At 33.7% G+C, this 22,062-nt stretch overlaps 2 protein-coding genes across 2 annotated transcripts; both read left to right on the forward strand.

The window, feature by feature from the left end:
- Positions 1-11,555: 11,555 nt before the first annotated feature.
- Positions 11,556-14,195, forward strand: LOC147384651 (ABC transporter G family member 20-like). The gene has a single exon (XM_086426781.1). The coding sequence runs from the start codon at positions 11,658-11,660 to the stop codon at positions 13,755-13,757; it is 2,100 nt and encodes a 699-aa protein (XP_086282907.1). The 5' UTR covers positions 11,556-11,657; the 3' UTR covers positions 13,758-14,195.
- A 5,867-nt stretch (positions 14,196-20,062) lies between these two features.
- Positions 20,063-20,849, forward strand: LOC147384652 (FKBP-type peptidyl-prolyl cis-trans isomerase). The gene has a single exon (XM_086426956.1). It carries the CDS (start codon positions 20,138-20,140, stop codon positions 20,762-20,764), a length of 627 nt encoding a protein of 208 aa, XP_086283082.1. The 5' UTR covers positions 20,063-20,137; the 3' UTR covers positions 20,765-20,849.
- The last annotated feature ends 1,213 nt before the right edge of the window (positions 20,850-22,062 follow it).

Here is a 22,062-nt window from a genome sequence, read left to right on the forward strand (position 1 = left end):
TTTTCTGGTGATTTGTGTCAGATCTCTGAAGTGGGTTTTTGGCTTTAAATCAGACCCAAAGCTTAGTTTCCAAGGAAAGATACTCTCTGTGCAGAGAGAAAGAGAGAGTTCTTTTAGTGCATTTTTAGGTGTTTTGGGTGGAATGATTTAGAATCATTAGTAATGACTGTTTTCATCTATTGTCTTGTGGTGGTAGGCAGAATTTAGGTCAAGGGTCAAGGGTCAAGACCAAAGATATAAGTAATGTTTATTTTGACGAAAATACCCCTGGTGTTGCATAATTAATGAATTTTATATATGGGTAGGTTTGGAATGTGATAATAATTTTGGTCAAAAAGGAATTTAATGAAGGTTCCATGGATTGTGAGACTGTTACAAGATAATCCTATTTTTAAGGGTCTGTTTTACTCTTTTGTCTTAACTTTTAACTACAATGGATTAGGAGAATGAGTTTGATGCATCATCCTCTCACATGTTTTTTAAACTCAATATCGTGTTTTGTCTCGTTCAATTCCGATATCGAGTTGTCTCGGACAAATTTTTCGATACGTTTGAGACCTCTCGTGAGATAACTCAAAAAATTGAACGTGAGACGTAAAATTGGATTTAAAAAAATGACTTTGTGAGTTGGTCTCGTTCAGCTCTGATACCGACTTAACTCGGGCGATACATCACAGTCACGGACGAGTTTAAAAACCATGTCCTCACATAAGAAATAAATTATCAAATTAATAAATTAAAATTCACCGATCAAGTTAAATATTTAGTTGTCCAAAAATGCCCCCCACAAGATATTCCTGACATCGAGCTTTATGTATTCAAGAACATAGTAAATTTATGCCAATAATAATGTGTCAAATATTTATATTGGAGGCTCACGTCAAAATCGGACTCATCCGTTCGGTGCAACTAAATGACTTATTTATTTATTGGTCAAAAGCATCCAAATATTCTAGAAAAATAGGATCAAATACTTAAAGGCCCTATCATTCTAGTAAAAATCGATTCATTTCGCTTGACAAGGATGGCTTGTTTGTTTCTTCTTAATTTTTTTACGTTTACAACTAAAAATATCGTAAAAACAAAAGTTTGCAGGCAATTGGTACTTAGGATTAGGGCTGGAAATGGGTCGGGTGCGGCAACACTATATCTGGTTATCCATATATGACTTTTTATCCACTTTTTCAGAGAATATCTATGTCGGACTTTTACCTAAAGTTCAAGCGGATATCCAAGTCGGATATGTATACCTCATTGTGAAGATGATGGAAAAACCTTACTTTTGGGTTGTATATGTATTTTATTGTGAATTTACCATATTAAATCGGATAAACGGATAAACGGATATTCAGGTTGGATAAGATGTATATCCATATCCGACCTTAAATATATTAGGATAAAAATAATTGTGCATAAATTTACCCGAATTCTTAGTCGGATAAAAAATTTGTACTCAAACCTGAATATCTTTGATAAGACGAGTCAGGTAAGCGGATATTATTTGATCCATTGCCAGCGCTACTTAGGATGCCTACCTTCTCAAATTATTATGAATTTTTGTGTCCAAACCTGCAAATTCTCTCTAGAAATTTACCCAAAACCATCATCGAAATTCAGGCAAAAATAGGAATGTTGTTTGCTGTTTATTTTAATGGACTCAAAATTTAACAATAAATTGGGACTTCTTCCACATATGTACACGTGTAGATAAAAATGAGGAAAAATAGGTATAGAAACCCCACCAGATTAATTAGAATTTATGATATTGATATTTAGTTAGGTCGATAAAGAGAGGATGGAAAGTTGTTGGATTTAATTATGACTTTCCAAATGGGAATTGATTATGATTAGACTAAGATAAAAATTGAAAAATTGAACATAGAATTCTATAATTCATATTAGATTGATTATGAAATGGAACCAATAATGTTTTAAAAGACGAAGATACGATTGGACCAAATTTTTTTCGAATTGGTTGGCCCATAGTAGAACCCTGATTTGTTCTAAATTCCTTATGTTTATATTCAGAAAAGGATAACATTCACAATAGATAACCCTGGGGAGTGGCTCAATGGCAATTTCGGATCCAATAAGCAGCAAGAAGCAAGAACACGTACGTGTGTGTTCAATACCTAGTATGAGCAATATTTCCTCTTGGTCACCCACGAGGGCGTGCCTACACTTACCTGGTGCTTGAGATGTGTAGGCGTTGCACGTGGCCAAGGGAGGGACCCATATGCTGTTGGGATTTGTGGAGCCTAGTTATATTTTGATCCGGTTGACGACCCGACCCGACTCGATAATGTTTGCGTGGTATTTTGATGGGATATTTTCTGAGGCTTAATCCATGGAGTGGAGGCTTGGGCCGATAGGCCCAAGCCGGAGCGCTCATGGATAAGCCTCCTGGGGGCCCAGGGGGCAACGCCCCCGGGAAAAATTTTTGGGCCCGTTTTGTAACCCATTGTGTATCTTGTGCACAGTATATAGAAGCCATTTTTGGTGATTAGGGTTTCTTTAAGGTTTTGGTTGTCGTCTTTGAGACTTGAGCCGCACTTTGTAATTCTTCTCCAAATAGTGAAATCTCTACAACTCCGTAGACATAGGCAAATTGCCGAACCACGTAAATACTGTCTTGTGCGTGTGATTGTCTTTTTCGACGTGTGTGTTTTTTTTCTTTTTTCTCTATTTCTTGTTTCTCACAGGTTGGGAATTTCGGGTTGAATTCCTAACATATGCCTTAGTTAGACGTTAAGTCCAGACACCCCGTTATCAAAAAAGAAAAACATTTACAAAAGATCTCGACAGTTCATTAGAAAAAGTGATTTTATTAAAATACTTGATCAAACCAAGTTGGACTGTCGGGTGTTCTGAGGCACTTCAAGCCCTTGAAACAGCACAACGTGACACTCTTCAGCCCTCAATCTTGCTGGATGGAAGTGTCTGAGTTATTTGCCTTGGATTAAGGGCTGCAATATCTCTAAGCCTTTTTCAAGTAGGATGAAAATGGGACCCCCTATTTTGATGAAAGTAGCACTAAATGGCTCTAAAACAGCTTCAGAGATGCATGAATTTATATCTTTATAAAGCAAAGAATCAGCCAGACCCAAGCCCATTAAGCTTGAGCATTAGCTTAGCCAACTTAAGCCTAATGGGAGTTAGGGCTGGTCTAAGGCACAACCTACTTCTTTAAGGAGGGATTAGGGCTAATCCAAATATATCCCTAAGCCTCCCCAAGTTAGTCATTCTTTCGAACTGCTTCGTCCAAATGGCTGGAAAAAAGGGGTGTAAATGGGCTGGGATGGCCCAAATCTCATCTCACTCAGGTCATTTTATATCAGGCTTTAGCAAGACAAGATATATAAGTTTGAATAGGTTTAAAATTGGATTGGACTAGGCCCATTTATTAATAGGGTTGGTTTGGTATAGGGTGCAGACAAATGTGTCCGTTTTAAGAGAATGAGAATTTGGGCTGAGCCCAAAGCATAGTCTGGCTTTGGTATTTATTACTTATACGATGTGTTTGGTTTGTTTTCAACAGTTGTCTTTCAATCCCTCTAAAGAAGATAAGGCTTGGGTAATAGGGCTGAACTCGGGCGGGTCGGGGAACAACCCATACCCAACCGAAACTTGACAAACAACAATCCGCGCTACGCCCAACCCGACTTCAGGCTTGAAATACTCAACCCAAACCCAACCCAAATTGGGTTGGTCGGGTTAATTTATTCCCCATTAATACTTGATAATTTAGAAAGAATTTTGATAAAATGATGCGGTAATTGATGAATGCCCCTAATGTGCCTTTCTCTCTCTTGCCCATAGTGAAAAAAAAACTTTCCGATTTGATCACCTTGTTACATTCAAACGCATGATCCGATGCAATAGAGTTGTAGAGAGCACAATTATATGAAGTTTAAAAATAAAAATAAAAAAATTAAATAGTTATTTTTCACATTGAATTTTATTTTTAAATTTAGGTGCTTGGTGACCGTCCATTTTCAACAACTTTGATCAAGATCAAAAAATAATTTTTTTTTAATATTTATTTTTTGAATATGAACATTTTCATGAAATCTAAAACGCTGTGTTGTTAGATTGTGAATGTGATATGTGATATGTGGGCCTAATGACACTTTTTAAGATTTGAAATCTAAAAAAATAAATCTGTGGGCAGTGGGCAAGAGAGAAGTTCTCTCTACTCTTGATGTCATTCGCACCACATGTCAAATGTTTGTTTGGCTGTGAGCAAACACGTTAGAGTGTGTAAAGGGCGTGCACTAAAAAAGTGCCATATTATCAGCACTGATTAAGAAATTGTAAGGGTTTATATAAACATAAGTGTTATTAATTTGAAACAACTTAAAATTTATAATTAGTTGTCGTAAAATTGTGTTTCAAAATTTACATACATAAAATTATAAAAGATAAATTGAAACAGACGAAGAAAATGATGATTAACTAAAGTTATCATCTTAATTCATTTATTGTTAGTTGTAATTTTCTACAAAACAAACATTTACATTGTATGACAATATAGAATTACATAAACAAAAGCATTAATAACAAAGCAATTGTTTATATTTTTTAAATAATCATATAGTAATTTTGATATATAAAAAAACAAAAGTATAAATACTAAATGAATGTAAAAGAAACTAAGATATATGAAATATTTTAAATTATAGTAAATCAAGTTTGCCAATGCCTGTGCCCGAATCCTACCCGATTTGAGTCAAGCACTTTTTTTTTTGTTGCTCAAACCCATAACTGTACCTAAGCTAGCTTTGCTCAGACCCGACCCAAGGGCGGGTTCAACCCATCAGATTCGGTTTGGCCCACCCAAGTTGTAATCCTAGCCAGGCCAGGAAACACTTCTGTCGTCCATTTTGCAATGATGCTAATATTGCTTGTAGCTTGTTAGGGTCTTCTAAACAAATATCAGCAAGAACAAAAAGAATTAAAAACAACTTTAATAAATTGAAAACCTAAGGAAATTAAATCCACCAAGATTGAGTAATTTAATCAAATTTTATTCCCCAATTCCTTTTACATAACTCAAATCAAGAAATCGGCAAAGAATTATGATTCAGAAAGTTTAACTTTAAAAATCTTTTTTATTTAAGAAAATCTAGATATTTGACCAAGATTTCCATCCCTTAAAATTTTTTATTACCTAATGATCCAACATCACAGTGAGTATCCAATATAATGGATTATCCCCTATAGTAAAAGATCACGCCAAGAGGAAGGATTAACAAAAATAAATTAAGAATCAAGGTCTATGAAGAAAAATTTACTTAAACAATTAAAACATCAAGAGCAAGAAAAATACTTAAAATTAAACTAATTATTTTGACTTCATCAATCTCCCTAGAGTGAAAAATTAGTCAAGACTCATTCTGAAAAGTAATAAAATCAACAAATATGAAAATAAAAACTTTTCATTTATTACTCCTGAATAAATCTTGAAATATTATCTTCCAAATTGTAATAAATAAAATAAACCTAAACTAAGACTAAAAGAGAATAAGAAAGAGGGGACGGAGAAGATATCAGAATTTAGTAGATAAAATAGAAATAGATATAGAGAGTGGTCTCTAATTATAAATCCGGAGCAGCTTTGGATAACTGGATACATTTGGCAAATTTCGATTCTATATATCTAATTACCTCCAGATGATTTGATCTCTTATAAGTGAGTATGTTATCTTTCGTCCTATGAAAATATCTCATAACCTTCTTTGCAATTTTCCAATGATCTTATCTTAGGTTGTTTTGATATCTTTCCAACATTTCAATTGCAAAATCGATGTCCGGTCTGATACAAGTTTGAGCATTCATGAAACTCCCTACGTGTGAGGCATAAGAAATATCTTTCATCTGCTTCCTTTCCAAATCATTTTGTAGGCATTGTTTTATGTTGAATTTATCTTCTTTCCTCATAGGCGCATCACCAGTTGAGCAAAACTACATGTTAAACCTATGTAAGACTTGATCACAATAACCTTTTTGAGACAACCAACCTTACAATCCTCGAGTTCGATCTCTATAAATCCCTATGTCAATCTCATACGTTGCCTCACCCATATCAACAATATTGAAATTCTTAATTAGATTTAGGATTCTGATAAGATTGACATTCACTTACAAGAAACCAATAATTAATTTAATAAAATAATAAAATCTAAACTCGACTTGGACAAATAAACAATTTGAATGTTGTTGATCTATACTAATCAAATAATAATATTCAACTTCATAGCAATTACTTGTTCGATCTCTTCAAACACAGCATGAGAATATTATAACTAAAAAATTATGAATCATATTACTATGAAGGTTCCAACTCAACTAAATTGGTTAAAACATTGAGCAACCAAAAAATAAATATAGAATTAAATTTTATAACGTTAAAAAATATTTTGAGATATTTAATGATTAAATACATTTATTTGGTTGACTAGATATTGAGTCTTCAAGTTCACATAGGGCTGGCAATGATCCAGATTTGACCCGGTATCTAATCCATTCTGATCAACAAAAAAAAAATCGGAGCTATATTTTTTATATTTTTGGATTGGATTTGGATTGAAAATTATAGATATGAATGTTTTTTTGAATTGGATTCGGATGAACTCCAACCTAATCTGATCTGAAGTTAATTATATATATAAAGAAATTAATAGATATTAGTTTTAGTATTATTCTGTCTCAATGCACACTTCTTATTTTAGGATTTTAATTTGTTATTCTTCATCTTCTCCTAATATCCTCCAAACAAAACCCCACCGCCGAAGCCACCGTCATCGAAAATTTGTTGCACGTTGACGGAGTACAGACAATCAGATCAGGTCTAGTCTCATTTCTCTCTCAAATCGGTCAAGGAAAGGGAATGTACATCTCGAGAGGATGACGCCCCACTGAATAGACTGTTATAGAGCTATGGCATGTCAAGGAGAGATCGGGAATAGGGGTGTCAATTGGTTGTTTCCCGTTTGATTCTTAAGGAACTTAGAACCATAACTACCATATTTATTTTGGTTTCGGTCATTGTCAGTTCTGAGTCCGATTCCAAAATAAATGGAACAGGATCCAGAACCACCAAAGAACACAGGTACCCATCGATTTTGGTTCTCAAGAATCAAATAAGAAAAAAAATTCAAATCATTATAAAACTTTTTTCCTTAAAAAAATTGACATATTAACAAAATTATTAACTTAATTATAATTTGTTATATTAAAAGTAATAAAGTTTTAGAAGGTATAGCTCGTTTTAAGCTCCAATCGATAATTTATATGAAAAATTGAGGAATTTTACGTAACATACATTAATTTTTCAATAAGAGAATACCTTAAATCATCTATAGTATGAAAAGAATGACAATAAATCGGTTCGGGTACCCATTGGATAGAACCTAACGGTTCCGATTCCTATTAGTTCCGTTCCATTTTAGATCCAGATCTAGTTGGTTCAAATAAAAAAAGAATCGCTACTGAGGTTTTCGATTTCAGTTAAATAGATACCCATTGAAACCCCTAGTCGGGAATGAAGGTGAGACCAATGATGGGGTTTCCTTGTCTTCATCGGGTTCGATTTCCGCTATTAGTTTTGGAAATAGAAACACAAATCAGGAAGGTTGCTAGATGGATTGAAGTTTTGAACAAATTATGCCCTTTTCTTTGCTTCTGTTGGTTGTCCACATTCACCCAGCATTTGCAATGTATTCAGATTTGATGATTATTGTTACTTTTAAGATTTTTTAGACGTTTAATTAGAAATGAATATGCTTAGAATATGGTTAGGAGAGCTATTCTTCTCTCTCATAGCTGCCTCTTCACATTTGACAAACCCTGATGTTTTCTTGATCTGATCCAGTTCAGATCGGATCGGTTTCGGATTGAGTAAATATGTTGTCGGGTCGGATTTGGTTCAACTACTTATTGATCCAACCGGACTAAATCGATTTTGGATCCTGCCATAAAAAAATCGGATTGATATTGATCCACTACCGATTAGATCCATGTCTTGCCTAAGTTCACTTGATCCAATAATTTTAGTGATCAACTAGTTGCACCCAACAAGTTGTTTGTTGCACTCTTGACATTAAAAATGTTTTTTTAAAATCTCTATTTTAATCGACTAATTGCATTTTATTATGGTAATCTTATAATTTAGGGACTTATTCATCTTCCCATGGCTTCTTCTCTATGTTTGTGCTCTATATTTCTGGTAATTTATTTTGCTCATGTTCTCTTTGGCACCAATTGAAGGTATGTTTGTAAATTGGTAAAAGCCTATGCTTGGATCTTATATCTTGGAATTCTATGATCATTGATCAGTCTGATGTGTTGACATGGATTCCAATGAGTTTCTTAAGTCTCACAATGACTTTAAAATCGTCAAAACCAAATCTTCCTTGATTTATCAATCCAAATACATGATGATTACAAAGGATTTGTGATGTTTGCAAATAGGTTAAACTATACAAAAATGATTAAACCAACAATAATTTATGTGGTTATGATTGGGTAAGAAAAAGAAGAAAATGAGTACAATATTTTTTCTAGAATAATACTGAAGTAACCTCAAGATTGTACCTCATTTTGCATTTTCCTGACTTGAAAATGTGTAAGAATCATAGATGCTTTTTCACTTGTATCTCGATGAAAAATATCTATGGTTGCTACATACTTTCCATCTGAAAAGTATGATATGAAGTACAATCTTGAGGTCACTCCAACACAATTATTTTTCTATTACTTTTAGAGTGTAATTATCTAAATGGAGTGTAAAGGAGAAATTTCAAGTTATAGAGTGCAATTAGTAATGGGTGATGTGCAACTAGTAGCTCTCTAATTTTATTTTTAATTAAATTTGACAAGATTTATCCAAAACTCATGATGGAGTAACATTGAAATCTACATCATGTGGGACATTTCACACGAGGATGTGAAATGTTCCCTTGATGTACATTTTAATGTTATTTTAGCATTATTCTTGTCCAAAATATCCAAGTTAGGTAGATGTGATCACACGCAATATCACTGATATTTATTTCTTATATTTTTCTTACGTTAGGTTACAATAGAGGACTAGATGAACCCACGTACCTAATTCATAATTAACCCTAGAAGAAGAAACCCCATTAAGCCACTTGTCATCAATTAATCATAACTTATAAGGTTAAAACGACACTAGTCAAATTGGGTTATTTCGTGAAGAAATAAAGGCGTGCAGATATGATAGAAGAAATTAAGAGGTACTGGTTGTCCTTGAAAAGAGTCAAACAAGAAAGAAAAAACAAGAATTATTGTAATTATTATTATTACATACCCCTTTTTGTTTTCTTCAATATTTGGTACACTGCAATTATAAAATTGATTAAATTCCCCATTATTGGTTATTGAGTGAGAGACTAGGAATAAAATGACTGCAAATCCCCCTCCCACCAACTTTTAATTTTTATTTATTTCCAAAGACCTCAACTTTTTCTTTCTTAATCCATCATTTTGATTTTTAGGATTAAAAATTGAGTCTCGATAATATGACTTGCCTGGTGGCATACTCAATCGACTCCTTAACGTGACAAGTTCGAGAAATGTAGATCTGTATGTCTTGAGATACACAATTGTACTTCCCCATAAAAGAGTGTATCCCGAGGTATATAGACCTACGGTTCACAAACTTCTTCACGTCAAGGAGTCAATTGAGTATGACAATCTTCATAACTTTCTCCTAAAAATCTCCTGAATTTCTCTCTTGAAAATTCATCTAAGATTATTTGGAAAAGTTATGAGCAAACATCTTATTTATTTTATTCTCATTTATTTATATACAATGATATGTTTAAAAAAAAATCAATTAATTAGTCAAATATGTTGTTTTCAATGGGCCGATCAGGCTTGGCTTAATCCTAACCCAAACCTAAAAGAGATGGGTTGGTCACCTCTTAGATCGGCTCTAAGCCCTTATCGAGTTTGACCCAACCAAGATTTTTAACTTTTCTAAAATTAAATATTTTTTTTTTCTCAAAAAAATCATCTACCTATTCATTGGAAATTTTTTTTTTGAATAATGCTAAATTGACCTCTGGGTGGAACCTCATATCATGTCAAGAAGTGCGATATGAGGTTCCAGCTTAAGTTCACTTCAACACGACTCAAAAAAATTATGCATCACAAATCATATCAAAGAATGAACTTTTAAACACATTTTCTACTATCATCCGATAACTATTGTCTAAATGAATATCAAAATTGGTTTTTAAACAAAATAGGGTTTAGTTTATGATATACATAAATACAATATACTAGTGAGTTGGGTTGGACTATACACAATTAATTCCAAACTTAATCGAAATTAATTCGTTGAAAATATTTTATACCCGGCATTCTCTTTGCAAGTTTAACGGACTCCACTGAAAACCTAATCAAGTCATCCTATGAAAAATAGTGATCTCACCAATGACAAAGTTGAACCCCGAGGTTTTGAGAAAAAGTATAAGAGCATCTCTAACGTCTCAAATTGGGATGGCAATTCCAAATTCTAAAACGACCTCTCATAAATATGCTTCAATGTCTGTCTTAAATGGACTCTCAAATATAGCATATGTTAAAACCGTTGCTATATTTGCATTAATTTGAACATACCAAAAAATTTGCTAAACTGTCTTTTATGTAGTTTTTAAAATTATTTTTTCACCAAATTGCCATCCAAACAGATTTAAAAAATATCTTTTGGATTATTTTTTAACAAGTTATCATCCAAACCATACCAATGGCATTTTTTAAGATAAAGCATTAGAAAGACACATACCAAATATGACATTTTTACACTTTATTATCTCAAAAAATAAGATTTAGAGAGACAAATATAGCATTTATCATTGGAAATGCTCTAAGATTTTGGAAAAAGTGTGGAACTACTGTCATATGAATTTAGTCTTTCATAAAAGACCAAGGTCAAGGGGTACGCCAACAATTTAAAAAGTTTGAGAACACAAAGGGCATATCTCAAATATTCACCAACATATGGAGGGATATATCTAAATAATCAAACTATTATCCACTCTCTCACTTCATAGCAGACAGTTCACATCTCACCTAAATCTACTATAACAAAAGTCAGAACTGGGAGCCAGGATTTTTTCATAGTGGGGCAAACTATTTATGTTTTTGGTTGGAAGTGGAAGAAAAGGACATTTTGGTCATTTACAAAAGCTTATGAGAGAATCCTTGAAGGATGGGTGAGGAAATTGGAGGAAGGTGAGGGGGGTGGGAGTAAATGGGGAGGGAGATGAAGGAGTGTGGGGTAAATGGGGTAAAACACGGGTATCTCAAAGTTACCCACTCCATAGTCCATCCTTACCAGCTCCGCCTCTGACAGTAACGGGACGGAATATGCAAATTTTATATATGTCTGTGGATTCCTTCCACTAAACTTGATAAGATCCCAACAACAAACTTCAACCGTTACCGTTATCGTTAACCATTGTATCGGTTAAATTTTCCTATATAAGTATGATAGTAGAGACTACAGAGAGACAGTTCTAGTGAAGCAATATATATCACCTTCAGAAATGTGTCATTACGTATCGTTTCGTATCGGATCTGAACACGTATTTTCGGTTTGATTAGGGTTTTTCAATCGGAAACAAGCAATGGAACTCGAATCTCTCACCACCAGATCATCATCACCAGCCCAAAACACACGGAATGAGGATGATAGTCAGATTCCGGCGCACCAAGTTGTCGAGGTGACTGAAACAAATCTTGATCGAAGATCTATACTCTTTGTTCTATCGTTCGAAAATCTGACATACAGTGTCAAAACTCGTCGGAAAATGACAATTCTGACGTGTTTTGAGTCAGCGAAGGCCGATCCAGTAGGTACAAAGACTCTTCTAAATGACATTTCCGGCGAAGCAAGAGAAGGAGAGATTCTAGCAGTTCTTGGCGCAAGTGGATCGGGAAAATCGACTTTGATCGACGCTCTTGCGAATCGGATCTCGAAAGGGAGCTTAAAAGGATCTTTATCTCTAAATGGAGAATCTTTAGATACTAAACTTCTGAAAGTGATTTCTGCTTATGTGATGCAAGATGATCTTCTCTTCCCAATGTTAACAGTAGAAGAAACTCTCACGTTTTCAGCTGAATTCAGATTGCCTCGATCAGTTTCAAAATCGAAGAAGAAAGCGAGAGTTCAAGCTTTGATTGATCAACTAGGGTTAAGAAACGCAGCGAAAACTGTGATTGGAGATGAAGGACATAGAGGAATCTCTGGTGGAGAGCGTCGTCGTGTTTCGATTGGAATTGATATAATTCACGATCCGATCATATTGTTTCTCGATGAACCGACTTCGGGACTTGATTCGACGAGCGCTTTCATGGTGGTGAAAGTTTTGCAACGGATCGCTCAGAGTGGGAGCATAGTTGTAATGTCGATTCACCAACCGAGTTATAGAATTCTCGGTTTACTCGACCGTTTGATCTTTCTCTCTAGTGGACACACTGTGTACAGTGGATCGCCGACTTCTCTCCCTTCTTTCTTTGCTGAGTTTGGCCATCCGATTCCAGAAAATGAGAATCGAACTGAGTTCGCACTCGATTTGATTCGCGAATTCGAAGATTCTCCTAATGGAACCGATAACTTGGTCGAATTCAATAAGTCATGGCAAGCTATGAAGAATCGTCGCAATTTAAATTCCGATGATCAATTGAAGATTTCTCTTAAAGACGCTATAATCACAAGTATTTCGAGTGGGAAATTAGTTTCCGGTACAACAAATGATTCAAGCCCAATATCGACAGTCTCAACTTTCGCTAATCCGTTCTGGATCGAGATCGTTGTATTAATCAAACGATCCATAACAAATTCATATCGAGTGCCACAAGTCTTTGGAATCCGATTAGCTGCAATTCTCGTTACTGGTTTCATCTTAGCCACAATGTTCTGGCGACTCGATAATACACCGAGAGGTTTACAAGAACGATTAGGTTTCTTCGCTTTCGCAATGTCAACAACCTTCTATACTTGTGCTGAAGCTATCCCCATGTTCCTTCAAGAACGATACATCTTTATGCGAGAAACCGCTTATAACGCTTATCGGAGATCTTCATACGTTCTATCAAATTTGATCCTCACTATACCACCTCTAATCATTCTCTCAGTTATATTCGCAACGACAACATTCTGGGCTGTCGGTCTTGCCGGTGGTTTTTCGGGGTTCATTTTCTTTTTCCTCACAATTTTAGCTTCTTTTTGGGCTGGTAACTCTTTTGTGACTTTCCTCTCTGGTGTACTCTCTCAAGTAATGTTGGGTTACACTGTGGTCGTAGCATTACTCGCTTACTACGTTCTCTTTTCTGGGTTCTTCATCAATAGGGATCGAATTCCGTTGTATTGGATTTGGTTCCATTACATCTCTTTGGTGAAATATCCATTCCAAGCGGTTATGCAGAATGAATTTGATGATCCGAGTAAATGTTTCATTAGGGGAGTTCAGATCTTCGATAATACGCCGCTTGGAGCTGTTCCTAATGCATTAAAAATTGAATTGTTGAAGTCAATGAGTAATACATTGGGGATGAATATTACGAGCACGACGTGTTTAACGACAGGAAGGGATATATTGAGAGATCAAGGGATCACTGATTTGAGTAAGTGGAGTTGCTTATGGATTACTGTTGGTTGGGGGTTCTTCTTTAGGGTTTTATTTTACTTCTCTTTGTTGTTAGGAAGCAAGAACAAGAGAAGGTAGATTGCATGAATGGTGGGTGCAAGAAAAAAGTGAAGAACAACTAAAAATTTATTGTTTGGAGGGAAAGAAGTGTTGGTCGTTGATTCTTGATAATCATAGGTGTTGTTTTTTCTTTTTTCTTTTTTCTTTTTTTTTTTTTTTGAATTGGGTTTGACCGTTTGTGGGAGACAGGTTGGTTTGAGTAGGGCAGGGGGTGTAAACTATATATAATGTTTTACTTTCAAGCTCTCTATTGTAACAGTTAGGGAGAGATTTGCATGTGAAGTGTGAACTCAACTGAAGCAAAGATGCTACATTCCTATTCTTCACACTAAAAAAACGCCAAATTGATATTGGTATCTTTCCAATATCTATCTTTCAAGAAAATATCTTTCCAATATCTAAATGTTTTATCATCACAGTTTGTCTTATCAATCTTTATATATCAAATATTTTTATTCTCCTTTGTCATCATTTTTTTATTTAATTTGATTTAATTTGATTTCTAGTTGTATTTGTCACATTAGTCCGTTGCATTTTGCTATTTGAAAGACTTTCAAAATAATTGAACAATTGAAAGAGTTTGAAATAAAGTAAAGTAATCCAAATCAAATAAGAAGATGGTTATAGATAGTTACATAACTACCCTAACCACATAAACTTAATTTGGTGTATCTCAATACACCCAAATACATAACAACATTACTAATATTTCAATACCCATCTGCAATTGAATGTTTCATTAAATAAGGAATGTTTGATTGATTACATAATATCAATACCCTCGATCGTGTTTGTTGAAGAACACCACCAAGTTATATTGATGAATCTGATTGTTATTATTATTATTGATAAGCATGTTTTTAATGAGTTCAGTAACTCGATGCTGGTGGGATTTAAACCCATGTCTTTGGTATCATCACTCAAAGACTTTACCAACTAAATTAGTTGACACCTGCATTGACGAATTTGATTGTCGATTGCATGGCGATGAGACGAAGATGTCTTCTTGATTGTTATCAAAGAAAGATGGATGATATGCCTATGTATATAAGAGAGAGAGAGAGAGAGAGAGGAGGATATGTGTGTGCATGTAGAAAAGACCAAGGAGTAACACGCTCAACACAGATGGGCCTAAATTTAGCAATTATTGATATAGTCTAGACCAAAACCTAAAAAATTTTAATCCAAGAGTTAATCAAATGGTCTATAATGAGACCAATTAAGAGGATCAATGTCGATGCTACCATGAGCTCAATCATTGGCAAATGCCTTTGTGGGCCTTTAAAAGTAATTAGGATTTGTTTTTTGAACTTTCAAAGTGGTATGTTGATTGTATGATAGAATTGAATCCATTTTAATTACATATGTTCTTTTCTTCTCGATTTATAGCTTAAATCTTTATTCATGCTTTGTTACTAAATTCCGTTTCGGTATATATAGTGCACCAAAATCATTCTCCCTCTTTTTGAAGGTATTATTGAGGTTTAAAATAGACTATTTGTGAGAAAAATGACAATAAAAAGGATTATAATATATATATATATATATATATATATATATATATATATATATATATATATATATATAATATATATATATATAATCTTTCTTTTTTTGCCTCTTAAATTCTCTTAGTGTCACTGTCACAATGCCGAGAGTAATGTTTTTTTTAACTATTTAGATATAATACTTTACCTCCATAAAAATATTTTGTACATATCTTGCAATCCAAAATTAGGACTTAAAATATGTTATAACTCATACAGCCTGCATGTGCATCGCACGTGCAAGGCCCACTAGTATATATATATATATATACGGGTAGCGTTCAAGGGCAAACTTTTTAGCAAACTTTTTGGCAAAACATTTTTCAAAACATGGGTTAGAGGTTTTGGAATGGGCTGATTTTTGGTGAGGATGATCTCTCCAATAAGGAGATCATCCTCACCAAAAATCAGCCGATTCCAAAACTTCTAACCCATGTTTACCAGTTAAAAAATCGTGAACCGTCCATTTTTTGTAAACTATTTTTGATGGGGTTAGAAGTTTTGGAATGGGCTGATTTTTGGTGAGGATGATCTCCTCACCGTAGAGATCATCCTCACCAAAAATCAGCCCATTCCAAAACTTCTAACTCATGTTTTGAAAAATGTTTTGCCAAAAAGTTTACTAAAAAGTTTGCCATTGAACGCCCCCCTATATATATATGGGTCCCGTTCAGCACCAAACATTTTGGCTAACATTTTAGCTAACCATTTTTGTCCTACATGGGTTAGAAGTTTTGAAATAGGCTGATTTTTGGTGAGGATGATCTCTACAATGAGGAGATCATCCTCACCAAAAATCAACCCATTCCAAAACTTTTAACCCACGTTTTGAAAAAAAATTTGCCAAAATGTTTGGTGTTGAACATTTCCCTATATATATATAAGAATGTTGATTCTATTTCAAAATTTTATCAAAAACAACGTAAATTGTTTTCTTTTTTTCTTTTCTTTTTGGTAAGCATGTTTTTAAGTAACTTCATGCTGGGAAAAATTGCACTATCAGAAGTTTTAGGAAAAATTACTTGAAGAACCTTGGAGGAGAGACATTTTTCTAAATAGTCCCTAAGTTTTGAGCGGTTTTAAGAACTTTTCGTTTCTTAACAGTCTCTAGACCTCATCTCCCACATTTCTCACAATTGAATGTTCTAATCATTTGAACTTATCATTTTCATCCAAAACAATTGGATGTTTGACATCTTAATCGAGTTTTTGGAAACTCCATTCCATCAAAAAGGATTTTAAAAGGAAGAAGAAGTCATTTTCAAAGGCTTTTTCAAACATTTTAAAGATGTATGTAAGAAAACTAGGTTTTTTTATGTACATCTTTAAAATGTTTTTTTTTTCACTTTTCTCTTAATTTTTGGATGAAAATTGATCAAGAATGATTCTTTTGGGTTGAAATCATCTAAACAAGTTGTTATCTCAAGTTTTTAGTCAATCTTTCCATGTATTTTAATTGAAAAAACTCAAAAATTAAAAATGCGTAGATTTTACTAGTGTCGAGTTCACCACTTTTTATATAAAAAGTGTTGAACTTGACAGTAAATAGTGGTAAGTTTGACAATAAAAATTGTGAACTTGGCACTGAATAAAAAAGCATCAAATTCAACAACATATAAAAAGTAATAAACTCAACATAAATTAAAAAACGGTAAGTTCGACAATATTGAAGGACTATTTGATTAGGGTCTAGAAAATGATTTTTAGAGCCCTTACCATATGTACTTGACAAATAAATTATATACTAAATTACTTTTTTTAAACATAAAGCATGGCTAGTCCATATTTATCATAGATTTTAATAAAATAATGTATTTTAGAATTAATTACTTTTAATTTCATCTAACAGGAAAAGATCGTAAATTTTATGGAATAATTCAGAATATTTGAAGCATTCATTGCGATCAAGGACTCGAAAATAATCAACTGACCAATACCCAAGTCCTATGGGCCCAGGTTGACCACGACACCTAAGTTGACTAAGGCAGTACGGTTAAGATAGTGAGTCAAACCTCGAAATTTGTGTTGAAGATTAGCAGTTGAATACCATTTGTAATGAATTAAGGTTTTGATTTATTGTAATTACGAAAATTTTGGAAACCCTAAAAACCCTAATTCTCTTTAAAATTATAATATGATCTCTATAAATAGAAGACCAGATTAGAATTAGAAAGGATCTAGAGATTAGAATAATAGTAGTCTTTCTTTTCTATTTTTGTTCTTAGTTTTTGTTTGGAAGAAGAAGTTGTAATCGAAGAACCCTTGCTGGTTTTGAAGTTCAAGAAGCAATAGAAGATTCATCTTTCTCTCATCTCTCATCTTTTTTATATCATGTTTATTTTATTTAACTTTATTGTTCTTGCAACGATTATCGACTAACTTTTCCATTAGATCGGTTGAAGAAATCGGAGCAAGCTTTTATCAATATTTTTAACTGTTCTCATGATAATTAGTTTAATCATTTTATTGTGATAGTTTTGAAGTACATATTATCAAATTAAATATTGATTGTACTCAAGTTTTGATGGTTCATTCTTTGATAAGTTCAAGATTAGTCATGCTTCACATAGAACAATTAATATTTATCCCATAATCTTGGCTTGATATATTAATCACATACTTTTGATCTCTTTTATAATATAACTGTTTAACTTTTCGATCCACAAACATTAGCTTTGTTTAATAGATCGAGATAAATAAAAGATAGTAAAATCATTAATAAGGCTTGTGAATGTGGATCTGACTGATCTATACTTTTCCATAGTATTTTAAGTATTTGCTTTTAATGTTTTCTTTTAGAAAATTTCTTTTGAAATTTGTTTTTAATTGCTTGTGTAAATTGAATTGGATTTAAAGTGAAAAGATTACCGAATTAACATTGTCTCTGTGGATCGATCCTTACTTGCCAAGATTTTATTTTTTTATTTATTTTTATCATAATCTACACATTGAACACTATTAACAAATAAAATATTTTTGCTAAATGTCCTATCAAATTATCGTGCGAAACTTAGGGACTATTTAAAAATAAATCCCTCCACCATGACCCTTTAAGTAATTTTGCCTAAGTTTTGACTTCCTACTTTTATAGCCCAATACATAAATCACTAAACCATCTAGGGATTTTAGAAAGAAACACTAGACAATCCAACAATGATATATGCTTATTTTACATATGCAAAATAAATTGGGAAGTTAAATGTTTAAGAAAATGTTATAGTCAACTTTTAAATTATTTTTATTATTAAAAAAAATTAGCTAATAAATATATACATTGGGTCAGGATCTGTAGACAACGTTTTATCCTATATAGCAAAATAGTTTTGGATTGGGCTGATTTTTGTGAGGATGATTTCTATGGTTAGTAGATCATCCTTACAAAATATCATCCATTCTAAAACTTCTAACCCTATGAAAAGTTGTTACAAACTAACGGTTAAAATAAATGGTCCACGATTCATTAATTTGTAAATTGGGGTAGCAATTTCAGAATGGGCTGATTTTTTGCAAGGATGATTCCCTCACTATAGAGATCCTCCTCACAAAAAATCAGCCTATTCAAAACCTTTTTGCACATATAAGACAAAACATATTGTCTAGAACGTTGTTTAGAATGTTGTCTACGGATCCTGACCCATATATATATATATATATATAAACACTAAAAGTTTGGTGTAGCCATATAATTACGTCTGGCAATGGATTAGATCGGTATTGGATCAATATACCAATTCGACTAAATATTCATTCAAGCCAAAATCGATATAATCCGATTAAATAAACATGTACAATTTTTAAGTATACGTTAATCAAGACACCAATCAAGTCTAATTTTATATATAGGTCCACCAAATGTCAGGAGAGGATGTACTGCAATAGATTTGTTTTCTAAATATAGGATTAAATTATTTTCAAATTTTTATTGAATCGAAATGTGGATAATTCAAAATCGTTCCAAAATTTTATTAGATCTACAATTTTCAATCTGAATCTAATCCGAAAACTCCAATTTTGGATCCGAATCTTACATTGTCATATTGAAACAGATCAAATACCGACTAAAATTTGACCCATTCTGAGCCCCACATGTATAATTAGTATATAATAAGAAAAGGGTGGCATTCGAGGGCCCTAGAGAAAGTCAAACATTGTGCCAAATATTTTTTCAATGTATGGGTTAGAAGTTTGAGAATGATATAATTTTTTGTGAGGATGATCTCTATGATGAGGATATCATCTAGAGGCAGATTTATAATGGGGGCATTTGCCACCACAAGAATTTTCAATGTCTATGGATTAGTAAGTTATTGCGACAGATTTTAGTGGCGAATAAAAAATATCTGCCACTACTACCCCCACACAAAAAAAAAAAATTCACTCTTAATTGTCCCGACAACTATATATTTTTCACTCTTAGTTGTCCCTACAAAAAAATTTCTACTCTGATTGCCCTCACATGGGCAAAATCCTCGCTTCGCCCCTGATATCATCCTCACAAAAAATCAGTCTATTTCAAATTTTCTAACCCCATCAAAAGTGATTTATAAAAGTCAGACGGTTCACGATTCTTCAACTTGTTAATAAGGGTTAGAAGTTTCAGAATGAATTTTGAAAAATGTTGGGCTCTATTTAGGACCTCCTAACGGTTCCCGTAAGAAAAATTGGTGTGGCGATATAAGTGTCACTATAATAGAGAGGGTTGTAAATAGCACCTCCATCTGACACGTGGCTCACAAATTACCCAAACCATTTTAGCTGGCCCCACACCAAAGATGATGGATCCTATCTCCAACAAACGAGAGAAGAGAGAACCTTATCCCAAACAAACAATAGAGAGTACGGAAGAAGGAAATGGCGATTACAGCATCATCTTCTTCTTCTTCCCTTCAATTCTCCAACCCATTTCCTTCCTCACTCTCCACCACTCCCTTTCAACTACGTTCAAAACCCCTCTTCTCCTTCTCCACAAAAGCCCAAGACCCCGAAACCGAAACAAACCCATCCCCCGACACAACCGAAACGCCACCACCACCTCCAACAACCACTACCGACACAGATAGCTTTGAAAACCGACTCGCACAAGTTCGACTAAGATACCGAAGTGGACAAGGAAAGAAAGCAGAACAAAGAAAGGGTAAAAAACCGAAGAAAAGCTCATCCAGTAGTAGTGGTGGTGGTGGTGGTGGTGGTGTGTTTCTTCCACCGGTTCCACTCAAAGAACCGGTTTCGGGGGGTTTGAAGGTGGAGTTTGGGTTCAGTCCGTACACGGAACGGCTTAATGGGAGACTCGCGATTCTTGGGTTAGTGGCGGTTCTGTTGGTGGAGTTGGGATCGGGAAAGAGTCTCATAAGCTATCACACACCAACGGTTGTGTTTCTTCAGATTTACTTTGTTGCAGCTGTTTCGGCTATTTTTGTAAAGTATGAGAAGGAGAGGTTCAGTTTCTGGCCTCAATCTCCTGTTAAAAAAGTAGATTAGTTTTTGGTTTGTTTTCTTTTGAATTATTATTCTCTCATCTGTCATTTTTCGATCAAATTACAAATACCCACTCAAATTACAAGCATGTAATCCAGTACATGTTTGATTGCGTGTCAAAATCTAATGGTGATGGAAGGTTGTGTTAGTTCAATAATCCCGACAAGTGTAGAGCAAATCCAACCCAGATAGGCATATCTACTTGGGCATTTTATTGTGGAGAGTGATTTTGCCTGTTCAAAGGATCTTCACTCCAATCATACTAGTCAAAAGTACTCTACAAATTCACTTATATTGAAATTCACTCTCTTCTTTTGTTTCTTCACTTTCTCTGTTTTCCAAATATTTTTTACTATAGAGAATAGTGTTTTCAGAAGGTTTTGACTCTGTAAAATGGCAGTTGGGAAAAGATAGATCCTGAGCTTTTTTAGTGTGTTAGAACAATTCTAACGCGCCTAATATGGAGCTCTACATCCCCTCTCAACTGTAGTTTTGGAGAGTCAAAATCCTTTGAAGGGTCTTCAATGCATTTTGCAACTCTTTTTCTATTTTGAAATACCTTGGAAAGTAGAGTTTTTGGTCAGCAAAATAAGATAATGAGATTTAGAATCTTTTATTTTTGGTAGCAAAGGATGATAATTGTTGGATAAGAGTTTACGGTAGTTGAATTTTGGATAGAATTTAAAAAAAAAAATTAAAATATTTATGGAGAGTCGTTTTGGATAGTACGGTCGTAGTGTATACCCTTGAATATTCAAAATGACTCTTTATAATAGAATTATTAGTATTTATGGATATCTCCATTAGAATTGCTCTTAGCTCCCAAATTTGCTTCTTAGGATTATGTTGGTTTAGTATTTGGACAAAGTTAAACTAATAATAAAAAAAGTTTTTTCTTCTAGATTCTTGAGGACTTGAGGCAGCGTAACGAAGTGTCTAGGTATTGTACTGGATGGAATCACTTCAATTGCAAGGTATAATCAAATTACTTTGGGCCAATTATTAATGTCAAGAATTGGAAATTACACCATTCAAACAATTATTCATTTTGAGTAAAATAAAAAAATCACAGTTAATATCTTTGTTCTATCTTAGCTTTTCAAGTATGCGTTATTAGCTATCTGGGATGAGTCGTGATTTTCTGACTCCTCCTTTGAAAAACTCCCCCTCTACTCTCCTAACGTGGCATGTGCATAGAACCATAGATTTTTTTTCTCGAGACACAATTGCACATATTTATAGGGATGTGCAATTATGTTTCCCAAGGAAAAAAAATACATAATTCAATGGACATGCCACAC

Source organism: Akebia trifoliata, chromosome 15, assembly GCF_017979445.1.
Source record: "Akebia trifoliata isolate Shusen 1 chromosome 15, ASM1797944v1, whole genome shotgun sequence".
Lineage (NCBI taxonomy): Eukaryota > Viridiplantae > Streptophyta > Magnoliopsida > Ranunculales > Lardizabalaceae > Akebia > Akebia trifoliata.

What these genes read in the sequence shown, in the direction of transcription:
- LOC147384651 (XM_086426781.1), top strand. Translation starts at nt 11,658, where the DNA reads ATGGAACTCGAATCTCTCACCACCAGATCATCATCACCAGCCCAAAAC.
- LOC147384652 (XM_086426956.1), top strand. Translation starts at nt 20,138, where the DNA reads ATGGCGATTACAGCATCATCTTCTTCTTCTTCCCTTCAATTCTCCAAC.